The sequence below is a fragment of the Salvelinus sp. IW2-2015 genome, linkage group LG8, assembly GCF_002910315.2.
Source record: "Salvelinus sp. IW2-2015 linkage group LG8, ASM291031v2, whole genome shotgun sequence".
NCBI lineage: Eukaryota > Metazoa > Chordata > Actinopteri > Salmoniformes > Salmonidae > Salvelinus > Salvelinus sp. IW2-2015.
The window spans coordinates 11,685,201-11,704,665 of NC_036848.1; the positions used below are offsets into that span (position 1 = coordinate 11,685,201).

The following is a 19,465-nucleotide window of genomic DNA, read 5'->3' on the forward strand; positions in this document are numbered from 1 at the left end:
CTGGGAGCGCGAGAACACCAACCTGAAGGAAATGGGGGGGTAGAGGTGGAGAAGCAAGGGATGACAGATGTAGAGAAGAGGGGAAAAAGGCAAGGGGTTATAAAAGTGTACATCTGTCCAAGTATGAACGGGTACAGAGGTAGCCACACCCATGGTAGAACTTTTGAGGGCCAAGTTGTTCTCCAGCCCCCTGTCCTTTACTGCTAAAGCCATTTGCTCCAGGTTCATGGCTTTATTATCTACAGTGGGCTCGGGTTGGTGCGCCGCCTGGCTCATACAACGGACTGTAGAGGGAGAAGATGGGGATTAAAATAAGAGCACGTAGGAGTATAGAGCAGCTTTAGGAACATGCTAATCAAATTTATTTTCATAAACATTAGGATTTACACAACACATTTGGCATCAACGGAGATCAGTATTTTCTTACCCCATTTGAGATAATGGTTGATTACAGAACCACTCAGCTCGCACATTGACTTAATTCACCCAACACTGCCATCTCGTTCCGTATGTGGTCATATATTAAAGTTCAGACTATACTTGATCATCCACTGTAGCGACTCAAAAGAGAAACCAATTACGGTCGATATTATTCAATAAACATTCGCCTTGACATGTGTGCCGCCATCTTTTACACTTTACATTGACCACTTCCTTTTTCATCACTGACATCCGGTTCAGTGTCCCCTCGCCACAGTGAGGCCCTGTTGCGCTTCACACACATTTACACCACAACCCACTTACCAGATGGAAGTGAGAATAGAATAGTCAAATTAAACCAATATTAGTTCATGTCCATAATTTAAGAAAATGGCCTCCTCGCCTTATTTCTACAATAGGAATACCAAGTCAAGAAGTAAAACGTACATCCACACAACTGTAAGAAAAAAAAAACAGCTTTAATTTAATTTCAGCCAGAGTTTATCACACTGATAGTAAAAACAAAGACAGCATGATGTGAACCAGGATACAGAGAATGCAGCAGACTAACAGTTGTTCAAAGGCTTGAATATGTTCCATGATCAGTCTCAATGACTAATGAACAGATAAGGCCTGATTACAAACATGAAAACTAGATGGGTTCAAAGGCACACAAATCAAGTTAATCTTTGGAAAAACATTGATCTTCATTCAGATGGTTCTCTGCTCATATCAGACATAATGTGAATGACATGGTTGACAAGTTTCCTTTCCATAATCATTAACCGTGTCCAAATACGACATAAGAAACTGGAGGTGTTGAGTACCATAAAGGGTCGCTCACATTACCAATAACAAAAGCAGCACAGCCATCATGTCTACTTTGTCTTTCAGACCAGATGTGTTAAGACAACTGGTGTCCTTTATCTTTACAGACTTTGAGATCACTTTCATCATGTGTGAAAGTCAATACCAACCATTTCCTGAGTTATTCAACCAAACAACACTATGAAGATATTACAACAGTTTTCAAATCATGCTTAGAATGATAAACTAAGAGAATGTGAATGATAAAAAAACATTTATTATCTAAAATGTACATTACTGGAAGCAACACATGGTCAGTCCATAGAAGGAACAACAGATATTCTGATCACACAACATGCATGCTGAAATGGGCACATAATCAATAACACAGTGCAAAGTCCTCAATGCATTCTTGGACATTGAACAAGTTCTTCAAAACACCAAGCTTTCGATAAAAAAGAGAGCAATCATTCTCAAATGTGCGGGGGAGCGATAGGTGCAGAGCAAGTGACTGATTGCCAAATGGTTGTTAATTATTCAAACATATTTAAAACGGTCAATAAATTGATCACATAGCGGACGAGGCGTGGATTAGGGAAGAGAAGGCGAAAGGGTTCAGCTTGTAGCCTGTTCCGCTGTAGAACTTATTCTGGAACTCCACCCTAGGAGAGAAAGAAAAATCAACAGACAATATTGCACATAATATATTTTCTCCAATCCTCCAGTCACACACTCCTCTCGTTCACTCATTCTGTCTTTCCCCCCAACCATCTCCCTCCATCCCCCAATCTCTTACCAGTGCAGACGCAAGGCATGCAGGAAGGCAGACAGGCCCTCCATGACCAGGAGGATGGAGACTGTCAGCACAGCAAAGAAGGAAAAGACTACAAACAGGACCACAGATCCCACGTAGCCTTGCCCGTTTAGGGCGATACGCATCACCATCACCCAGAGCACCTCTGACAGCTCTGGAGGGACGGAGGGGGAACACACAAGTTAAGAGCTACAGCGAGTTAGTACTATTTCAAAATATGAGTCAGTTTGCGGAGAGTGACTACAAATCAGTGGAGAACGAGGGTGTGTGTGTGTGACTCACGTGCATGTGCAAGACTCAGGGCCCACAGTCGTAGGTAAGAGGCTGTGTTGGAGATGCAGCCTAGACAGTACTCTATGGTGTGGATGGCCTGGTGCATGAACACATCAGCAGCATCAAACTCCTACAGACACAGAGAATGTGATATTTATTAGATTTTTTTTTAAAGAGGGGGAGGAGTTGAAAAGTTGTCAGACTGAGTAATACGTTAAACGTGTCACTAGCTAAGCGTGTCACTAGCTAAGCCTCTGCGAACACAGAAATAGAGCTAGCATAGGTAACACTGTGATAACACCGCCTTTCCACCTCCTCTCTGTGACTCCCCGTCTCCACCTCTCCCTGATGAGCGTTGATGGAATTGTTCTCATCTAACAGGGGGCGGCTCTCTCCTGCCTAGAGGACACAGAATCACACCAGACCAACTCACATACAGAAGAAACAAAGTGATGCTAGATACTTACAATAAAATCAATACACTTAGCAAAAGCTCAGCCAGAGTCAAGTTGCTCACCATGTGCCAGTGGTTCCTCTTGTGGGTGATGTATTGATGGATGGGTTTCCCCAGCAGTAGGACTGGAACAGAACACAGCGCCAGCACCACAAGGACCTTCTGCACCACAATCTACAGTGCAGAGAGCGGGAGTTAGAACGTCACCACAGTGGCAGGTTGTACTTAGGGGTGAGCATGCTACCATACCATTGTTTACCTATAGATGATGTTTTCAAGGATTCAGCAAACATTAAGCATACTTTAAACAATTAAGTATTTTGTAGTGAGCCCGTTGTGTGCCCTTCCATACATATACTGTAAGCGTCCCAAACAGTGGGAAATTTCCCTACAAAACACACACCTGTCCTTTGTAGAGGGGCGGGTTTTCCTTGTTCACTGTGAATAGGAACATGTCTATGAAGTGGATGAGGATGCTGGGGGCGGAGTTAGAGTGGGCCGTGTCAAAGGCCAGCCACTTGAAGATGACCATGAAGACCAGGTAACCAAACAGACACAGCATGAAGAACAGCTCTGGGATCAGTACCAGGAATACACTGCTCAACTGGTTAAAGTGTCTGGAGGGAGAGAGAGAAAGAAAGAGAGATGGGGGAGAGAAGGATGGGCAGAGAGAGATGGGAGGGAGGAGAGAGCGATGGCCAAGAGAGGGATGAAAAGAGATAGCCAAAGAGGTGGGTGGGTAGAGGGAATCATAGGTTATAAGAGAAATTAATGCATAGGCAAAGGTATTGGTTTGAGTAGAGCGAGAGAGAGAGAGAGAGTAGTGATAGCAGGAGAGGGACGGTGAGAAAATTTGTAGATTACTGCGATAGTCCCTTGCATTTCAATACACACACACAAACTAACGCAATGTTCCCTCACTTGTAGTTGAAGAAGGACAGACAGACTCCGAAGGTCATGTGGATCACCCCGATGATGACGGACATCTTCATCTTGTAGGAGTTGAGGAATGTCAGGTGGTTGTTGGACAGACCCCAGATCTGAGGACCACACAGCACAGTTACTCATTATAACTGAGTCATGGAAACAATCACAGGGAAAATAGAGAGAGAACTGAGGAAGAGAGAAATTAGGAAGGGAGAGAGAGAGAGGAGGCAGTGTGGTGGATTTCCATACCGGGTCGATGCCAAAAGGATAGGGTCCTGTAAAAACCCCAGTGATGTTAGGGTCCAGGGACAGGAAGTTGTTCTCTTTAAGAGTTGTTGTACTGAGCGAGAGAGAGAGATACAGAACTCAAATATTTTAAAACATACAGGACAATCAGAAAAAGGATTGTGGCGCTGTTACGCAGGTGTGAGTGATGCGGCATGTGTCCTTACCTCCACTCTCCGCTCTCGAACATGGGTCGTACGTGCCAGCCGGAGCTGAAGGGGCTGAGTCCTCTGCTGAAACACTCATTGTAGATGGCCCCAGTGTAGACAGAGAACAGTCCCATCAACAGGATCAGATAGCGTCCTCCAAACATCATCCTCCAGATCTACACCACACACAGAGACTTTATATTAGGACTGTTCCTCTGAATCCGTATAATTGTCAGCCTCTCAATTTAAAGTGTGTTTAAAGTGTGTGTATGAAAGAGTGTGACGTATTTGTGGGTGCAACCTCATTGGTGTTGTTCCTGAGTTTGGGGTCCTTCTCCTCCAGGACCATCCAGAGGGCAGCCAGGAACATCAGCAGGCCGTGACCCACGTCCCCAAACATCACCGCAAACAGGAAGGGGAACGTGATGATGGTGTACACGGCTATGGAGAACGGGAATAAGAGGGTTGAGCGAGAGAACAAATTTCTGAACATTTACATATACTAGAGGTGGTTCTTCCCTGGGTTGGTCTGTTGAAGGGTTGGCGGTTTGAAGTGATACATGTATTGATTGATACCTGGGTTAACCTCACGGTAACTGGCCACTCCATAAGCCTCTACGATGCTCTGGAAGCCGGCCGTGAAGGAGTTGGTAGGGAACAGGGTGGGAGGAGGGGTGGAGCACGGGAGGCGGTTGTAGAACGAGTCCATCCCACTGCCACTCTTCCTCTGATTGGGGGAGAGCCAGAGACAAAATGAAGGGGCTTAAAGTCGTACACTTTTGGGGTACCTTGAAAAATTACATACATTCCTCAGTTTAAACAGCATGACCAAAGACAACCCTCTCTTGTTGCCTTGCATCTTGCTTGGTTACTCAATCTCCCCTTCCCTCTTTCCTTCCCCTCCCTCACCCCTCCTTCTCTCAGGGCACTCTGTAGTTCAGGCAGCTTGCTGACGGGACACCAGGCCTCAGCGATCAGACACTTGTCGGTGACAGAGGGGCTGCAGAGGTTCAGCACAGCCTGGACAGCCTTAGACTTCTGGACCCGCACCTTCCACTGGGGCAGCACGGCTACAGCACGCACCAACAGCTGCTGGAGGTAGTGCTCTGTCTGGGACCTGTCTCTTATACACATCTAGATGTGTATAAGAGACAGGTGCAAGAAAGACATGGGTCGTTAAACAAGCATAAACATGAACCACTGCAATGTGTCAAATATCACAACGAAGGAGAAGTGGACAGGTTTACTCACCAATCACAGATCTTCTTGACCTTCTGTCCGATCTGATCTCCCCAGTAGGATATGAGGAACACCGTCCACTGCATCTCCCCCTGCCATCACATCAAATATTAGAAGATTTGACTCACTGACCATCTTACTTGCTACTCTACTTTTAGTATAGAGCTCCTCTTCCTTTCTTCCTCTCCTCACCGTGACAGGAAGCTCTAGTTGCTCCTCCATCTCTCTGAAGTCCACGATGATGTAACCACGGCACGCTCGCCATAGCAACCGCTCGAACGAAGGGACTTTCCAGGGGTGGACCACACCGGCTACAAAACTGCAAACAAGAGAGGGATGGGAGAAATTTAAAAAACGAGGTAAGTTGGCACAGAGAGTATGTTGACCAACTGGAAAATGGAAATCAGTCATTGTCCAGAGCCAATGTAAAAAAAAAGTTAGGTGGAAAGACACTGGCAATCGCTTTGACTAATGAGGTTTACCTGAGGTGGACGTCCTGTCGGTTAGGCTCCAATATGCCTACTGTTTCCAGTGGAGGCGGCGAACCCTGTGAGAGTGAACAATGAAAATAGTTAAGAGATTGTAGTTCTCCACTTTAATACATCCAAACAGTAGTTGTAGTTCTGAGGGAGTGGGTCTGGGTGGTGTAGTTCTGACCTGTGAGGAGGTGAGGGAGTGGGTCTGGGTGAGAACCCCTTTGTATTGGCTGAGCTGGGTCATCTGGGCTCTGAGACTGTCTCTGTTCCTGGACACCTCTTTGAGCTCCCTGGCCAGCCTCTCACTCTCTTCCTCAATGGTGAGTAGGTCTCTGGGCTGGGGGGCCGAGGGTGNAGGTGCAAGAAAGACATGGGTCGTTAAACAAGCATAAACATGAACCACTGCAATGTGTCAAATATCACAACGAAGGAGAAGTGGACAGGTTTACTCACCAATCACAGATCTTCTTGACCTTCTGTCCGATCTGATCTCCCCAGTAGGATATGAGGAACACCGTCCACTGCATCTCCCCCTGCCATCACATCAAATATTAGAAGATTTGACTCACTGACCATCTTACTTGCTACTCTACTTTTAGTATAGAGCTCCTCTTCCTTTCTTCCTCTCCTCACCGTGACAGGAAGCTCTAGTTGCTCCTCCATCTCTCTGAAGTCCACGATGATGTAACCACGGCACGCTCGCCATAGCAACCGCTCGAACGAAGGGACTTTCCAGGGGTGGACCACACCGGCTACAAAACTGCAAACAAGAGAGGGATGGGAGAAATTTAAAAAACGAGGTAAGTTGGCACAGAGAGTATGTTGACCAACTGGAAAATGGAAATCAGTCATTGTCCAGAGCCAATGTAAAAAAAAAGTTAGGTGGAAAGACACTGGCAATCGCTTTGACTAATGAGGTTTACCTGAGGTGGACGTCCTGTCGGTTAGGCTCCAATATGCCTACTGTTTCCAGTGGAGGCGGCGAACCCTGTGAGAGTGAACAATGAAAATAGTTAAGAGATTGTAGTTCTCCACTTTAATACATCCAAACAGTAGTTGTAGTTCTGAGGGAGTGGGTCTGGGTGGTGTAGTTCTGACCTGTGAGGAGGTGAGGGAGTGGGTCTGGGTGAGAACCCCTTTGTATTGGCTGAGCTGGGTCATCTGGGCTCTGAGACTGTCTCTGTTCCTGGACACCTCTTTGAGCTCCCTGGCCAGCCTCTCACTCTCTTCCTCAATGGTGAGTAGGTCTCTGGGCTGGGGGGCCGAGGGTGTCGGGCAGGGGGAAGGGAGGGGGCCATGGAGGGGGGGCCACAGAGACCGATTGATCTCCTGCTCCAGGAACGCTGAGTGGAGAGAAGGATGAAAAGAGAGAGATTGAGGGAAAGATGTAAGGAGAGAAAGTCAAATGCATAGGAGACAACTGTCAAACAATTTTCTTGTATTAGGATCGCTTTAATGAGCGGCCTTGTTTCAGGAGCCGATAGTAAGGGATCTAGATACTTACAGAAGGTTTTCTCCAGTTCCTCACATCGTCTCACCTCCCCCACAAACTTCCTTTGGAAGGAGTTGACATTGGGGTTCAACTGATTCACCACAGAGGGAAGAGTACAACAGACACAGTTAGTTACTCACCAGTTATTCACACGAGGCATTACTACACGTCAGCTAATGTCGCTAATTTCAAACTTAATAGCAAGATGGTAGAGACATTAGTTACAGCTACTGTTTCTGAGACAGTCATTCTTAGTGAAGATACAAGACAAACGAGGTCAGGGGAGAACAGAACTCACATCTCTGAACTCGACCAGGCCCAGTTCTCCCAGTTCACTGACACAGTTGTAGGCTGAACCAGACTGGAGGAAGAGCTGCACCAGGCACACCTCCTCACTGCGGAACATAGAACCCATCGCCACCTAGAGATAGGCCTAGAGGGAGAGGGAAAAGGGGGGAAGAGTAAGAAGGTAAAGAGACAGGGAGATGGAAAGGAGATAGGATAGAAACAGTGAATAGATAAAAGTAGTGAGGGATAAGGTGAAGAGAGAGAATGATATTAGTGTATGGCGGTTGCTTCAAAAATCAGGTGACCGCTGACAGTTGCAGATAAGGGAAAGACAAAGTGCATTCTTCCCCTCTGACTAACTGAAAAAGTCACATGAATTGCGACAGTGGAATTTCCACTCAAGCTGCACTTCACAACTAATTAAACTCTGACCACAAGTCAGTGCAAAGGCCTCAATACACCACCCTTGATGTGGGTCACTAAAATAGGTTTAACCATATCGACATTTAGACTGGGGAGAGACTGAACCAAGATTGTCCGTGTACATTTTGGCCAATTGATTATTTATTTAAAAAAATGTTTGTTCCAGTTTTTGGCATATAAACATAAAAACACTTGATATTTAGAATTTCACAAGCGGGTTGGGTTAAATGTGGAATGTCTGTCACTAACCAAATGCAAACAAACACTTCCTGTTCCTTCAAAATAGCAGTTCACCCTTAATCTAATTATATTCATCTATAAAGTAATCTATTAATACATCCATCAATCCCGATAGGTATATTTCTCAATGTCTATTTAAGATAAGATAGTCACAACAATTTAATTAATACTTTTGTATCACTATGCTTTGTTTAAGGTTACATTGCATTTTAGCCACCTACCAGCAGTCAAATCCGTGCTTCCTCTGTCTTCACTTCACGGGGTACCAGTACCGAGTCAATGTGCAGGGGGACAAGGTAATTGTGGTTGATATGTACAGTTGAAGTCAGAAGTACACATACACCTTATCCAAAAACTGAGTATAAATGTATTCATAATTCCTGACATTTAATCCTAGTAAAAATTCCCTGTCTTCGGTCAGTTAGGATCACCACTATTTTAAGAATGTGAAATGTCAGAATAATAGTAGAGAGAATGATTTATTTCAACTTTTATTTCTTTCATCACATTCCCAGTGGGTCAGAAGTTTACATACACTCAATTAGTATTTAGTAGCATTGCCTTTAAATTGATTGACTTGGGTCAAACGTTTTGGGTAGCCTTCCACAAGCTTCCCACAATAAGTTGGGTGAATTTTGGCCCATTCCTCCTGACAGAGCTGGTGTAACTGAGTCAGGTTTGTAGGCCTCCTTGCTCGCACACGCTTTTTCAGTTCTGCTCACTAATTTTCTATAGGATTGAGGTCAGGGCTTTGTGATGGCCACTCCAATACCTTGACTTTGTTGCCCTTAAGCCATTTTGCCACAACTTTGGAAGTCTGCTTGGGGACATTGTCAATTTGGAAGACCCACTTGTGACCAAGCTTTAACTTCCTGACTGATGTCTTGAGATGTTGCTTCAAAATATCCACATAATTGTCCTACCTCATGATGCCATCTATTTTGTGAAGTGCACTAGCCCCTCCTGCAGCAAAGCGCCCCCACAACATGATGCTGCCACCCTGAGCTTCACAGTTGGGAAGGTGTTCTTTGGCTTGCAAGCCTCCCCTTTTTTCCTCCAAACATAACAATGGTCATTATGGCCAAACAGTTCTAATTTTGTTTCATCAGACCAGAGAACATTTCTCCAAAAAGTATGATCTTGTACTTTTCGCACCAAAGTACGTTCATCTCTAGGAGACAGAATGTGTCTCCTTCCTGAGCGGTATGACGGCTGCGTGGTCTCATGGTGTTCATACTTGCAGACTATTGTTTGTACAGATGAACGTGGTACCTTCAGGCATTTGGAAATTGCTCCCAAGGATGAACCAGACTTGTAGAGGTCTACAAATTTTTTTCTGAGCTCTTGGCTGATTTATTTAGATTTTCCCATGATGTCAAGCAAAGAGGCACTGAGTTTGAAGGTAGGCCTTGAAATACATCCACAGGTACACCTCCAATTGACTCATTATGTCAATTAGCCAGTCAGAAGCTTCTAAAGCATTGACATCATTTTCTGGAATTTTCCAAGCTGTTTAAAAGGCACAGTCAATTTAGTGTATGTAAACTTCTGACCCACTGGAATTGTAATACAGGAATTGTAATACAAGTGAAATAATCTGTAAACAATTGTTGGAAAAATTACTTGTGTCATGCACACAGTAGATGTCCTAACCGACGTACCAAAACTATAGTTTGTTAACAATACATTTGTGGAGTGGCTGAAAAACAAGTTTTAATGACTCCAACCTAAGTGTATGTAGACCTCCGACTTCAACTGTACATATAGGAATGTACTGTCTAAAAATGTTACTAGCTGTCAAATCCTCACCCTCTCAAAGCACATTGGGGGAGAGGATTGAAGGTTCCCCCCCTCGGGCCTCCTCCTCCGACGTGCTTTGAAAGAGGCGAGGGATGGAGGAAACAAGGACAGAGGAAGCAAGGATGACTGGTAGTGGGCGGGTCTGTAAAATGCAATATAACCATGAAGAAAGAATGGTAATACAATAGTCTCTGTGTGTGTGTGTCACTCCTACTTATCATCTGCCATTTCAAAGCTGTAAATACCAACAGGGTTCCAATAGAGTCCAGGATTAATGGCTACTCATTAAGAACCCCCAGAATCATTGTTAATATCAATTAAAGCACACATGTGATTGTCAATACAATGAGTTTTAGGTCTGTGGCACAACAAACTGGAGTGAGGAGTCTGAATCAGATGACAGGGTCTGTGTCCCTTGATAGGACAGAGGGAAGAGACCCGTGCACTTGTCTCATGAAAACACTGTGATTGCACAACATGATATACAGGCTACGATCCATGATATTCCCTATAATAAAATACATTGACACAACAATTCAATACAAAGATAAATAATCTCCAAATGATTTATTCAAATGAGCCTTTTCCTATAAAACCATTCAAAACAGACTACTAAAGCTTTATTTGGCCACAGTGGATCATTAGCTTCTTTAAAATAAAAAAATGATGGATTGTTTTAAAATCGCATTGCCCGACAGTCATTAGGAAAGGCAGCGCACGCAGCAAAGACCAACTACATGATTGTTGAGTTGCGTTCAGTGAAAAGTAGAGGCCCAGCCAAGCATATTGCAATATTTCAAAACATAGTTTGAAAGCAAATGGTTATTGCTGTAAAGAGAAGGAAATGAAAAGAATAGTCTGACTTTTAGTTATAACAATTCTCAACTTAACTGAGTGAACAACAGTATAGTCTATTTTATTGGCACCAACAGAGAGCATCAGCAATTTCCCCAGTTAGTGCACGCACACAACCACTCTATCATTGTTGGGTCAGTGCCACTTAAAAGATTGTTTTTGGACAATTTCCTCCTCCAGTTTAGATGGATGTCATATTCCATTTGTGTCTTCCCTTCTCGTATTGTATGTTTTTATTGATCATTTGTCAGGTCCAGCAGGCTACCTACCCTATAATTCGTCAGATTAAAAAAAGATTCTGCTAATGCCTCTAGTCATAAAGTATTTTAAAATTGCATGAAATATATTTATAAAAATAACTATCTTGACATTGATAGATGAACTACTAGCTATTAATAGATGACTAAATAGATAGTAGATTAATATAAATGTTAGAAGGGTGATTGGCAAAGCGAAACCAAACCTGAACAGGCTCACAAAATCAAAAAGCCGCAAATTCGTCCAGCGTCAATCAAATTAAAAAGTATTCATTTCGCTGGGAGAGTTGCAGATGTAATCACGAGACATTGTTGTTTGCAACATTGTATCTATCCAAGTTGGCAAACGTTGCCCCCTATCTTGTCTGTCAAAAACAACAAAGTTGATCCCGTTTTGCCACAACGTTTCCATGCATTGCATTAGACTAAGTTACCACAGAAACAATATAAAAATCAATTAACTTATATTAGGCTAGATATTTCCAATGTCAGCAACTCAAATAGCCCACTAGCCTACAGAATGTCCACATTTGTAGATAGGAAAATATGTTGACCGACCACACACGAATCTATCCTTTGTGAAAGCAGGTAGGAAATATACGACTTTACCTGTTTCCTTCAATCTGTCCAGCTCAATCGAAAACTTTTGTGGTGGCCGCTTGTGAGAGTTGGCTCAAGGTGATAGACCAGAACAACAAACAGCGTCAAACAAATCTGTTTTCACCGGGAAGTCACAAAGTTTCTAAACATACCGTACTGGAGCGTACTAATTTCGCCAATTCTGTTGCAAAACGTTTCTTAAACAGAATCAAATGGGGCGGGATCTATCAGAATGTGTCCAATAGAAACTCACGTTTTCATTGCTAAACTTTTTCCGTTTGCTATGGTTTGAACAAATGATTACACCCCTCCCTGTTTTTGGTGAAATTATTTGGGAAGTACTGAGAGCACTTCCCGTTCGCTGGCTTTATGTCACGTTATTTGTTCTCACGTGACGGTAGATACATTTTGAGTGTCAAATAACCTTCCCCCCATACTTTATTTGCATAGGGGGAGATAGGTCAGAGGCCTGTGGACAGTTGACAAATATACATTTAAAAACATTTAGGATTTTCTGCCCTGCAGGCAAGTATAGTATAAAACGTCTATATTCTTCCCCTATCATCTCTGCCCAAATTTCTCAAGCAAAGCCCTATTCTAAAATCACTGACATGTACAGTGCCTTCAGAAAGTATTCACACCCCTTCACTTTTTCCAAATTTTGTTGTGTTACAAAATGGGATTATCATGGATTTGTCCTTTTTTCAACGATCTGCACAAAATACTGTCAAAACGAGAAAAAAATATTTAAGTGATGAATAATAAAACACTAATATATCTTGATTAGATAAGTATTCAACCCCCTGAATTTGGGCTCTCCTCCGTGAGTAAGACATTTAAGTGTGTTAATCCTCGCAAGGCTGTTGGCCCAGACTGTATCCCTAGCCGCGTCCTCAAACCTGCTCCTTTTACTCTCTGTTCCGAACGTACTAGACGACCAGTTCTTATAACCTTTAGCCGTACCCTTATCCTACTCCTCCTCTGGTGATGTAGAGGTTAATCCAGGCCCTGTAGTGCCTAGCTCCACTCCCATTCCCCAGGTGCTCTCATTTGTTGACTTCTGTAACCATAAAAGACTTGGTTTCATGCATGTTAACATTAGAAGCCTCCACCCTAAATTTGTTTTATTCACTGCTTTAGCACACTCTGCCAACAGGGATGTCCTAGCCGTGTCTGAATCCTGGCTTAGGAAGACCATCAAAAACCCTGAAATTTCTATCCCAACGATAACATTTTCCGACAAGATAGAACTGCCAAACGGGGTGGAGCTGCAATCTACTGCAGAGATAGCCTGCAGAGTTCTGTCTTTCTATCCAGCTCTGTACCCAAACAATTCGTGCTTCTACTTTTAAAAATCCACCTTTCCAGAAACAAGTCTTTCACTGTTACCGCTTGCTATAGACCACCCTCTGCCCTGGACACCATATGTGAATTGATTGCCCACCATCTATCTTCAGAGCTCGTGCTGCTAGGTGACCTAAACTGGGACATGCTTAACACCCCGACCATCCTACAATCTAAACTTGATGCCCTCAATCTCACACAAATGTTCAATGAACCTACCAGGAACAACCCCAAATCCGTAAACACGGACACCCTCATAGATATCATCCTAACCAACTTGCCCTCCAAATACACCTCTGCTGTCTTCAACCAAGATCTCAGTGATCACTTCCTCATTGCCTGCATCCGTAATGGGTCTGCGGTCAAACAACCACCCCTCATCACTGTCAAATGCTCCCTAAAACACTTCAGCGATCAGGCATTTCTAAACGACCTGGCCCGGGTATCCTGGAAGGATATTGACCTCATCCCGTCAGTAGAGGATGCCTGGTTATTCTTTAAAAGTGCCTTCCTCACCTTAAATAAGCATGCCCCATTCAACAAATTTTGAACCAGGAACAGATATAGCCCTTGGTTCACTCCAGACCTGACTGCCCTTGACCAGCACAAAAACATCCTGTGGCGTACTGCATTAGCATTGAATAGCCCCTGTCATATGCAACTTTTCAGGGAAGTTAGGAACCAATATACACATGCAGTTAAGAAAGCAAAGGCTAGCTTTTTCAAACAGAAATTTGCATCCTGTAGCACAAATTCAAAAAAGATCTGGGACACTGTAAAGTCCATGGAGAATAAGAGCACCTCCTCTCAGCTGCCCACTGCACTGAGGCTAGGAAACACTGTCACCACCAATAAATCCACGATAATTGAGAATTTCAATAAACATTTTTCTATGGCTGGCCAGACTTTCCACCCGGCTACCCCTACCCCGGTCAACTGCCCTGCACCCCCCACAGCAACTCGCCCAAGCCTCCCCCATTTCTCCTTCACTCAAATCCACACAGATATTCTGAAAGAGCGGCAAAATCTGGACCCCTACAAATCAGCAGGAATAGACAATCTGGACCCTCTCCTTCTACAATTATCAGCCGAAATTGTTGCAACCCCTATTACTAGCCTGTTCAACCTCTCTTTTTCGTATCGTCTGAGATTGCCAAAGATTGGAAAGCTGCCGCAGTCATCTCCCTCTTCAAAGGGGGAGACACTAGACCCAAACTGCTACAGACATATCTATCCTATCCTGCCTTTCTAAGTTCTTCGAAAGCCAAGTTAACAAAGATTACCGACCATTTCGAATCCCACCGTACCTTCTCTGCTATGCAATCTTGTGTCAGAGCTGGTCATGGGTGCACCTCAGCCACGCTCAAGGTCCTAAACGATATCATAACCGCCATCGATAAGAGACAATACTGCGCAGCCGTATTCATCGACCTGGCCAAGGCTTTCGACTCTGTCAATCACCACATTCTTATCGGCGGACTCAACAGCCTTGGTTTCTCAACTGATTGCCTCGCCTGGTTCACCAACTACTTCTCTGATAGAGTTCAGTATGTCAAATCGGAGGGCCTGTTGTCCGGACCTCTGGCAGTCTCTATGGGGGTGCCACAGGGTTCAATTCTCGGGCTGACTCTCTTCTCTGTATACATCAATGATGTCGCTCTTGCTCCTGGTGATTCTCTGATCCACCTCTATGCATACAACACAATTCTGTATACTTCTGGCCTATCTTTGGACACTGTTAACTAACCTCCAGACGAGCTTCAATGCCATACAACTCTCCTTCCGTGGCCTCCAACTGCTCTTAAATGCAAGTAAAACTAAATGCATGCTCTTCAACCGATCCCTGCCCGCACCTGCCCGCCCGTCCAGCATCACTACTCTGGACGGTTCTGACTTAGAACATGTGGACAACTACAAATACCCAGGTGTCTGGTTAGACTGTAAACTCTCCTTCCAGACTCACATTAAGCATCTCCAATCCAAAATTACATCTAGAACCGGCTTCCTATTTCGCAACAAAGCATCCTTCACACACTCTGCCAAACATACCCTCGTAAAACTGACCATCCTACCGATCCTCGACTTCAGTGATGTCATTTACAAAATAGCCTCCAACACTCTACTCAACAAATTGGATGCAGTCTATCACAGTGCCATCCGTTTTGTCACCAAAGCCCCATATACTACCCACCACTGCGACCTGTACGCTCTCGTTGGCTGGCCCTCACTTCATACTCGTCGCCAAACCGACTGGCTCCAGGTCATCTACAAGTCTTTGCTAGGTAAAGCCCCGCCTTATCTCAGCTCACTGGTCACCAAAGCAGCACCCACCCGTAGCACGCGCTCCAGCAGCTATATTTCACTGGTCAACCCCAAAGCCAATTCCTCACCCCCAAAGCCAATTTCCTTCCAGTTCTCTGCTGCCAATGACTGGAACGAACTGCAAAAATCACTAAAGCTGGAGACTCATATCTCCCTCACTAACTTTAAGCACCAGCTGTCAGAGCAGCTCACAGATCACTGCACCTGTACATAGCCCATCTGTAAACAGCCCATCCAACTACCTCATCCCCATACTGTATTTAGCTCCTTTGCACCCCAGTATCTCTACTTGCACATTCATCTTCTGCACATCTATCACTCCAGTGTTTAATTGCTATATTGTAATAAAGGTTAAATAAATAAAAAATGCTGTTCTATGACTACAGCTCAGCCTTCAACACCATAGTACCCTCCAAGCTAATCATTAAGCTCGTAGCCCTGTGTCTGAACCCCACCCTGTGGAATTGGGTCCTGAACTTCCTGACAGACCGCCCCCAGGTGGTGAAGGTAGGAAACCACACCTCCACTATGCTTATCCTCAACACTGGGCCCCCACAAGGGTGCGTGCTCAGCCCCTCCTGTACTCCCTGTTCATCCATGACTGCGTGTCCACGCACGCCTCCTACTCAATCATCAAGTTTGCAGACGACACAACAGTAGTAGCTGATTATGATAACTCCAATTTGCATACCGCCCAACAGATCCACAGATGATGCAAACTCTATTGGACTCCACACTGCCCTTTCCCACCTGGACAAAAGGAACACCTATATGAGAATGCTATTCATTGACTACAGCTCAGCGTTCAACACCATAGTGCCCTCAAAGCTCATCAATAAGCTAAGGACCCTGGGACTAAACACCTCCCTCTACAACTGGATCCTGGACTTCCTGACGGGCAGTCCCCAGGTGGTGAGGGTAGGTAGCAACACATCTGCCACGCTGATCCTCAACACTGGAGCCCCCAGTGGTGCGTGCTCAGTCCCCTCCAGTACTCCCTGTTCACTCATGACTGCACGGCCAGGCTCGACTCCAAAACCATCATTAAATTTGCCAATGACACAACAGTGGTAGGCCTGATCAATGACAACGAGACAGCCTTTAGGGAGGAGGTCAGAGACCTGGCCGTGTGGTCCCAGGATAACAACCTCTCCCTCAACATGATCAAGACAAAGGAGATGATTATGGACTACAGGAAAAAGAGGACCGAGCACGCCCCCATTCTCACAGGTTGAGAGCTTCAGGTTCCTTGGTGTCCACATCACCAACAAACTAACATGGTCCAAGCACACCACGACAGTCGTGAAGCAGACACGACAAAACCTATCCCCCCTCAGAAGACTGAAAAGATTTGGCATGGGTCTTCAGATCCTCAAAAGGTTCTATAGCTGCACCATCGAGAGCATCCTGACTGTTTGCATGACTGCCTGGTATGGCAATTGCTCGGCCTTCGACCGCAAGGCACTACAGAGACTAGTGCGAACGGCCCAGTACATCACTGGGGCCAAGCTTCCTGCCATCCAGGACCTCTATACCAGGCGGTGTCAGAGGAAGGCCATAAAAATTGTCAAAGACTCCGGCCACCCTAGTCATAGACTGTTCTCTCTGTTGCCGCACGAAAAGCGGTACCGGAGCGCCAAGTCTAGGCCTAAGATGCTTCTAAACAGCTTCTACCCAAAGCCATGACTCCTGAACATATAGTCAAATGGCTACCCAGACTATTTGCATTGCCCCCCCCCTCCCCACTGCCACTGTTTTCATCTATGCATAGTCACTTTAATTTACTCTACCTACATGTACATACTACCTCAACTAACCGGTGCCCCCGCCCATTGACTCTGTACCGGCACCCCCCGTATATACTGTTATTTTTTTACTGCTGCTCTTTAATTACTTGTTCCTTTTATCTCTTATTCTTATCAGTATTTTTTGAAACTAGTTAGGGGCTCGTAAATAAGCATTTTACTGCAAGGTCTACACCTGTTGTATTCGGCGCATGTGACTAATACAATTTGATTACCAATGATGACAGGACAGCCTACATGGAGGTGAGGGCCCTGGTGGCGCAGTGCCAGGAAAATAACCTCTAAACGTCAACAAAATGAAGAAACTGATCGTGGACTTCAGGAGACAGAGGGAGAACGCCCACATCGACGGGGCCGCAGCGGAGAAGGTAAAAAGCGTCAAGTTCCTCAGAGTACACGTCACTGACAATTTTAAATGTTCCACCCACACAGATAGTGTGGTGAAGGCCGCGCAACAGCGCCTCTTCAACCTCAGGAGGCTGAAGAAATTTGGCTTGGCCTCTAAGACCCTCACAAACTTTTACAGATGCAGCATTGAGAGCATCCTGTTGGGCTGTACCATCACCTGGTACGGCAACTACACCACCCGCTGGTCTCTCCAGAGGGTGGTGCGGTCTGCCCAATTCATCACCGGGGGCACACTGCTTGCCCTCCAGGACACCTACTGCACCCGATGCTACAGGAAGGCCAAAAAGATCATCAAGGACATCAACCACCCGAGCCACGGCCTGTTCACCCCGCTATCATCCAGAAGGCGAGGTCAGTACAACTGCATTAAAGCAGTGACCGAGAGACTGAAAAACAGCTTCTATCTCAAGGCCATCAGACTGTTAAATAGCCATCACTAGCCGTCCTCCACCCAGTACCCTGCTCTGAACTTAGTGAGTCACTAGCCGGCTACCACCCGGTTGCTCAACACTGCACGTTAGAGGCCGCTGCCCTATGTACAGTGCATTCGGAAAGAATTCAGACCCCTTCCCTTTTTCCACATTTTGTTACGTTACAGCCTTATTCTAAAATTGATAAAATAATTCCCCGCCCCTCAAACTACAAACAATACCCCATAATGACAAAGGGATAACAGGTTTTTAGAAATGTTTGCACATTTATTAAAAATAAAAACAGATACCTTATTTGCATAAGTATTCAGACCCTTTGCTATGAGACTCRAAATTGAGCTCAGGTGCATCCTGTTTCTATTGATCATCCTTGAGATGTCTCTACAACTTGGAGTCCACTTGTGGTACATTTAATTGATTGGACATGATTTGGAAAGGCACACACACTGTCTATATAAAGTCCCACAGTTGACAGTGCATTTCAGAGCAAGAACCAAGCCACGAGGTCGAAGGAATTGTCCGTAGAGCGCCGAAACAGGATTGTGTCGAGGCACAGACCTGGGGAAGGATACCAAAACATTTATGTAGCATTGAAGGTCCCCAAGAACACAGACCTTCGCCATTCTTAAATGGAAGAAGCTAGGAACCACCGAGACTCTTCCAAGAGCTGACCGCCCGGCCAAACTGAGCAATCGGGGGAGAAGGGCCTTGGTCAGGGGGATGACCAAGAACCCGATGGTCACTCTGACAGAACTCCAGAGTTCCACTGTACAAATGGGAGAACCTTCCAGAAGGACGACCATCTCTGCAGCATTCCTCCAATCAGGCTTTTATGGCAGAGTGGCCAGACAGAACTCACTACTCAGTAAAAGACCCATGATCAGCCCGCTTGGAGTTTGCCAAAAGGCACATAAATGACTCAGACCACGAGAAAAAAGATTCTCTGGTCTGACAAAACCAAGATTGAACTCTTTCACTTGAATGCCAAGAGATATTCAAGGGCTGCTTTTTAAAATTTTTCCCGTCTACCAATAGCTGCCCTTCATTGCAAAGCATTGGAAAACCTCCCTGGTCTGTGGTTGAATCTTCTTGAAAATCACTGCTCAACTGTGTGGGGTACAGTAGAGATTACATAGTCATTAAAAAAATAATGTTAATCACTTATTGCACACCGAGTCCATTCAACTTATGTGACTTGCAAAGCACATTTTTACTTCTGAACTTATTTAGGCTTGCCATAAAAGGGTTGAATACTTATTGACTCACGAAATTTCCATTTTTAATATATATATATTTTTTCCCGATCCACTTTGACATTATTGGGTATTGTATGTCGGCCAATGACAAAAACCATAT

General features: G+C 44.9%; 1 protein-coding gene across 1 annotated transcript; it reads right to left on the reverse strand.

Moving 5' to 3' along the window:
- Positions 1-880: 880 nt before the first annotated feature.
- On the reverse strand, positions 881-12,146 carry LOC111967157 (V-type proton ATPase 116 kDa subunit a 3). The gene is made up of 23 exons (XM_023992020.3): positions 11,809-12,146; positions 7,635-7,769; positions 7,349-7,427; positions 6,943-7,187; positions 6,768-6,832; positions 6,478-6,604; positions 6,297-6,377; positions 6,026-6,181; positions 5,851-5,915; positions 5,561-5,687; positions 5,381-5,460; positions 5,039-5,246; positions 4,706-4,856; positions 4,431-4,570; positions 4,148-4,305; positions 3,945-4,035; positions 3,690-3,808; positions 3,172-3,385; positions 2,832-2,942; positions 2,627-2,713; positions 2,324-2,444; positions 2,024-2,195; positions 881-1,889 (listed from the first exon to the last, which is right to left on the reverse strand). The coding sequence occupies exons 2-23, from the start codon at positions 7,749-7,751 to the stop codon at positions 1,796-1,798; spliced, it is 2,808 nt and encodes a 935-aa protein (XP_023847788.1). The 5' UTR covers positions 7,752-7,769; positions 11,809-12,146; the 3' UTR covers positions 881-1,795.
- Positions 12,147-19,465: the final 7,319 nt, after the last annotated feature.

Excerpts from the sequence above, each read along its gene's own strand:
- LOC111967157 (XM_023992020.3), bottom strand. The coding sequence starts at position 7,751 with ATGGGTTCTATGTTCCGCAGTGAGGAGGTGTGCCTGGTGCAGCTCTTC. Across the intron at positions 4,571-4,705 it reads TTACCGTGAGGTTAACCCAG|CCGTGTACACCATCATCACG; the intron begins GTATCAATCAAT and ends CGTTCTCCATAG. Across the intron at positions 2,943-3,171 it reads CGCCCCTCTACAAAGGACAG|ATTGTGGTGCAGAAGGTCCT; the intron begins GTGTGTGTTTTG and ends TCTGCACTGTAG.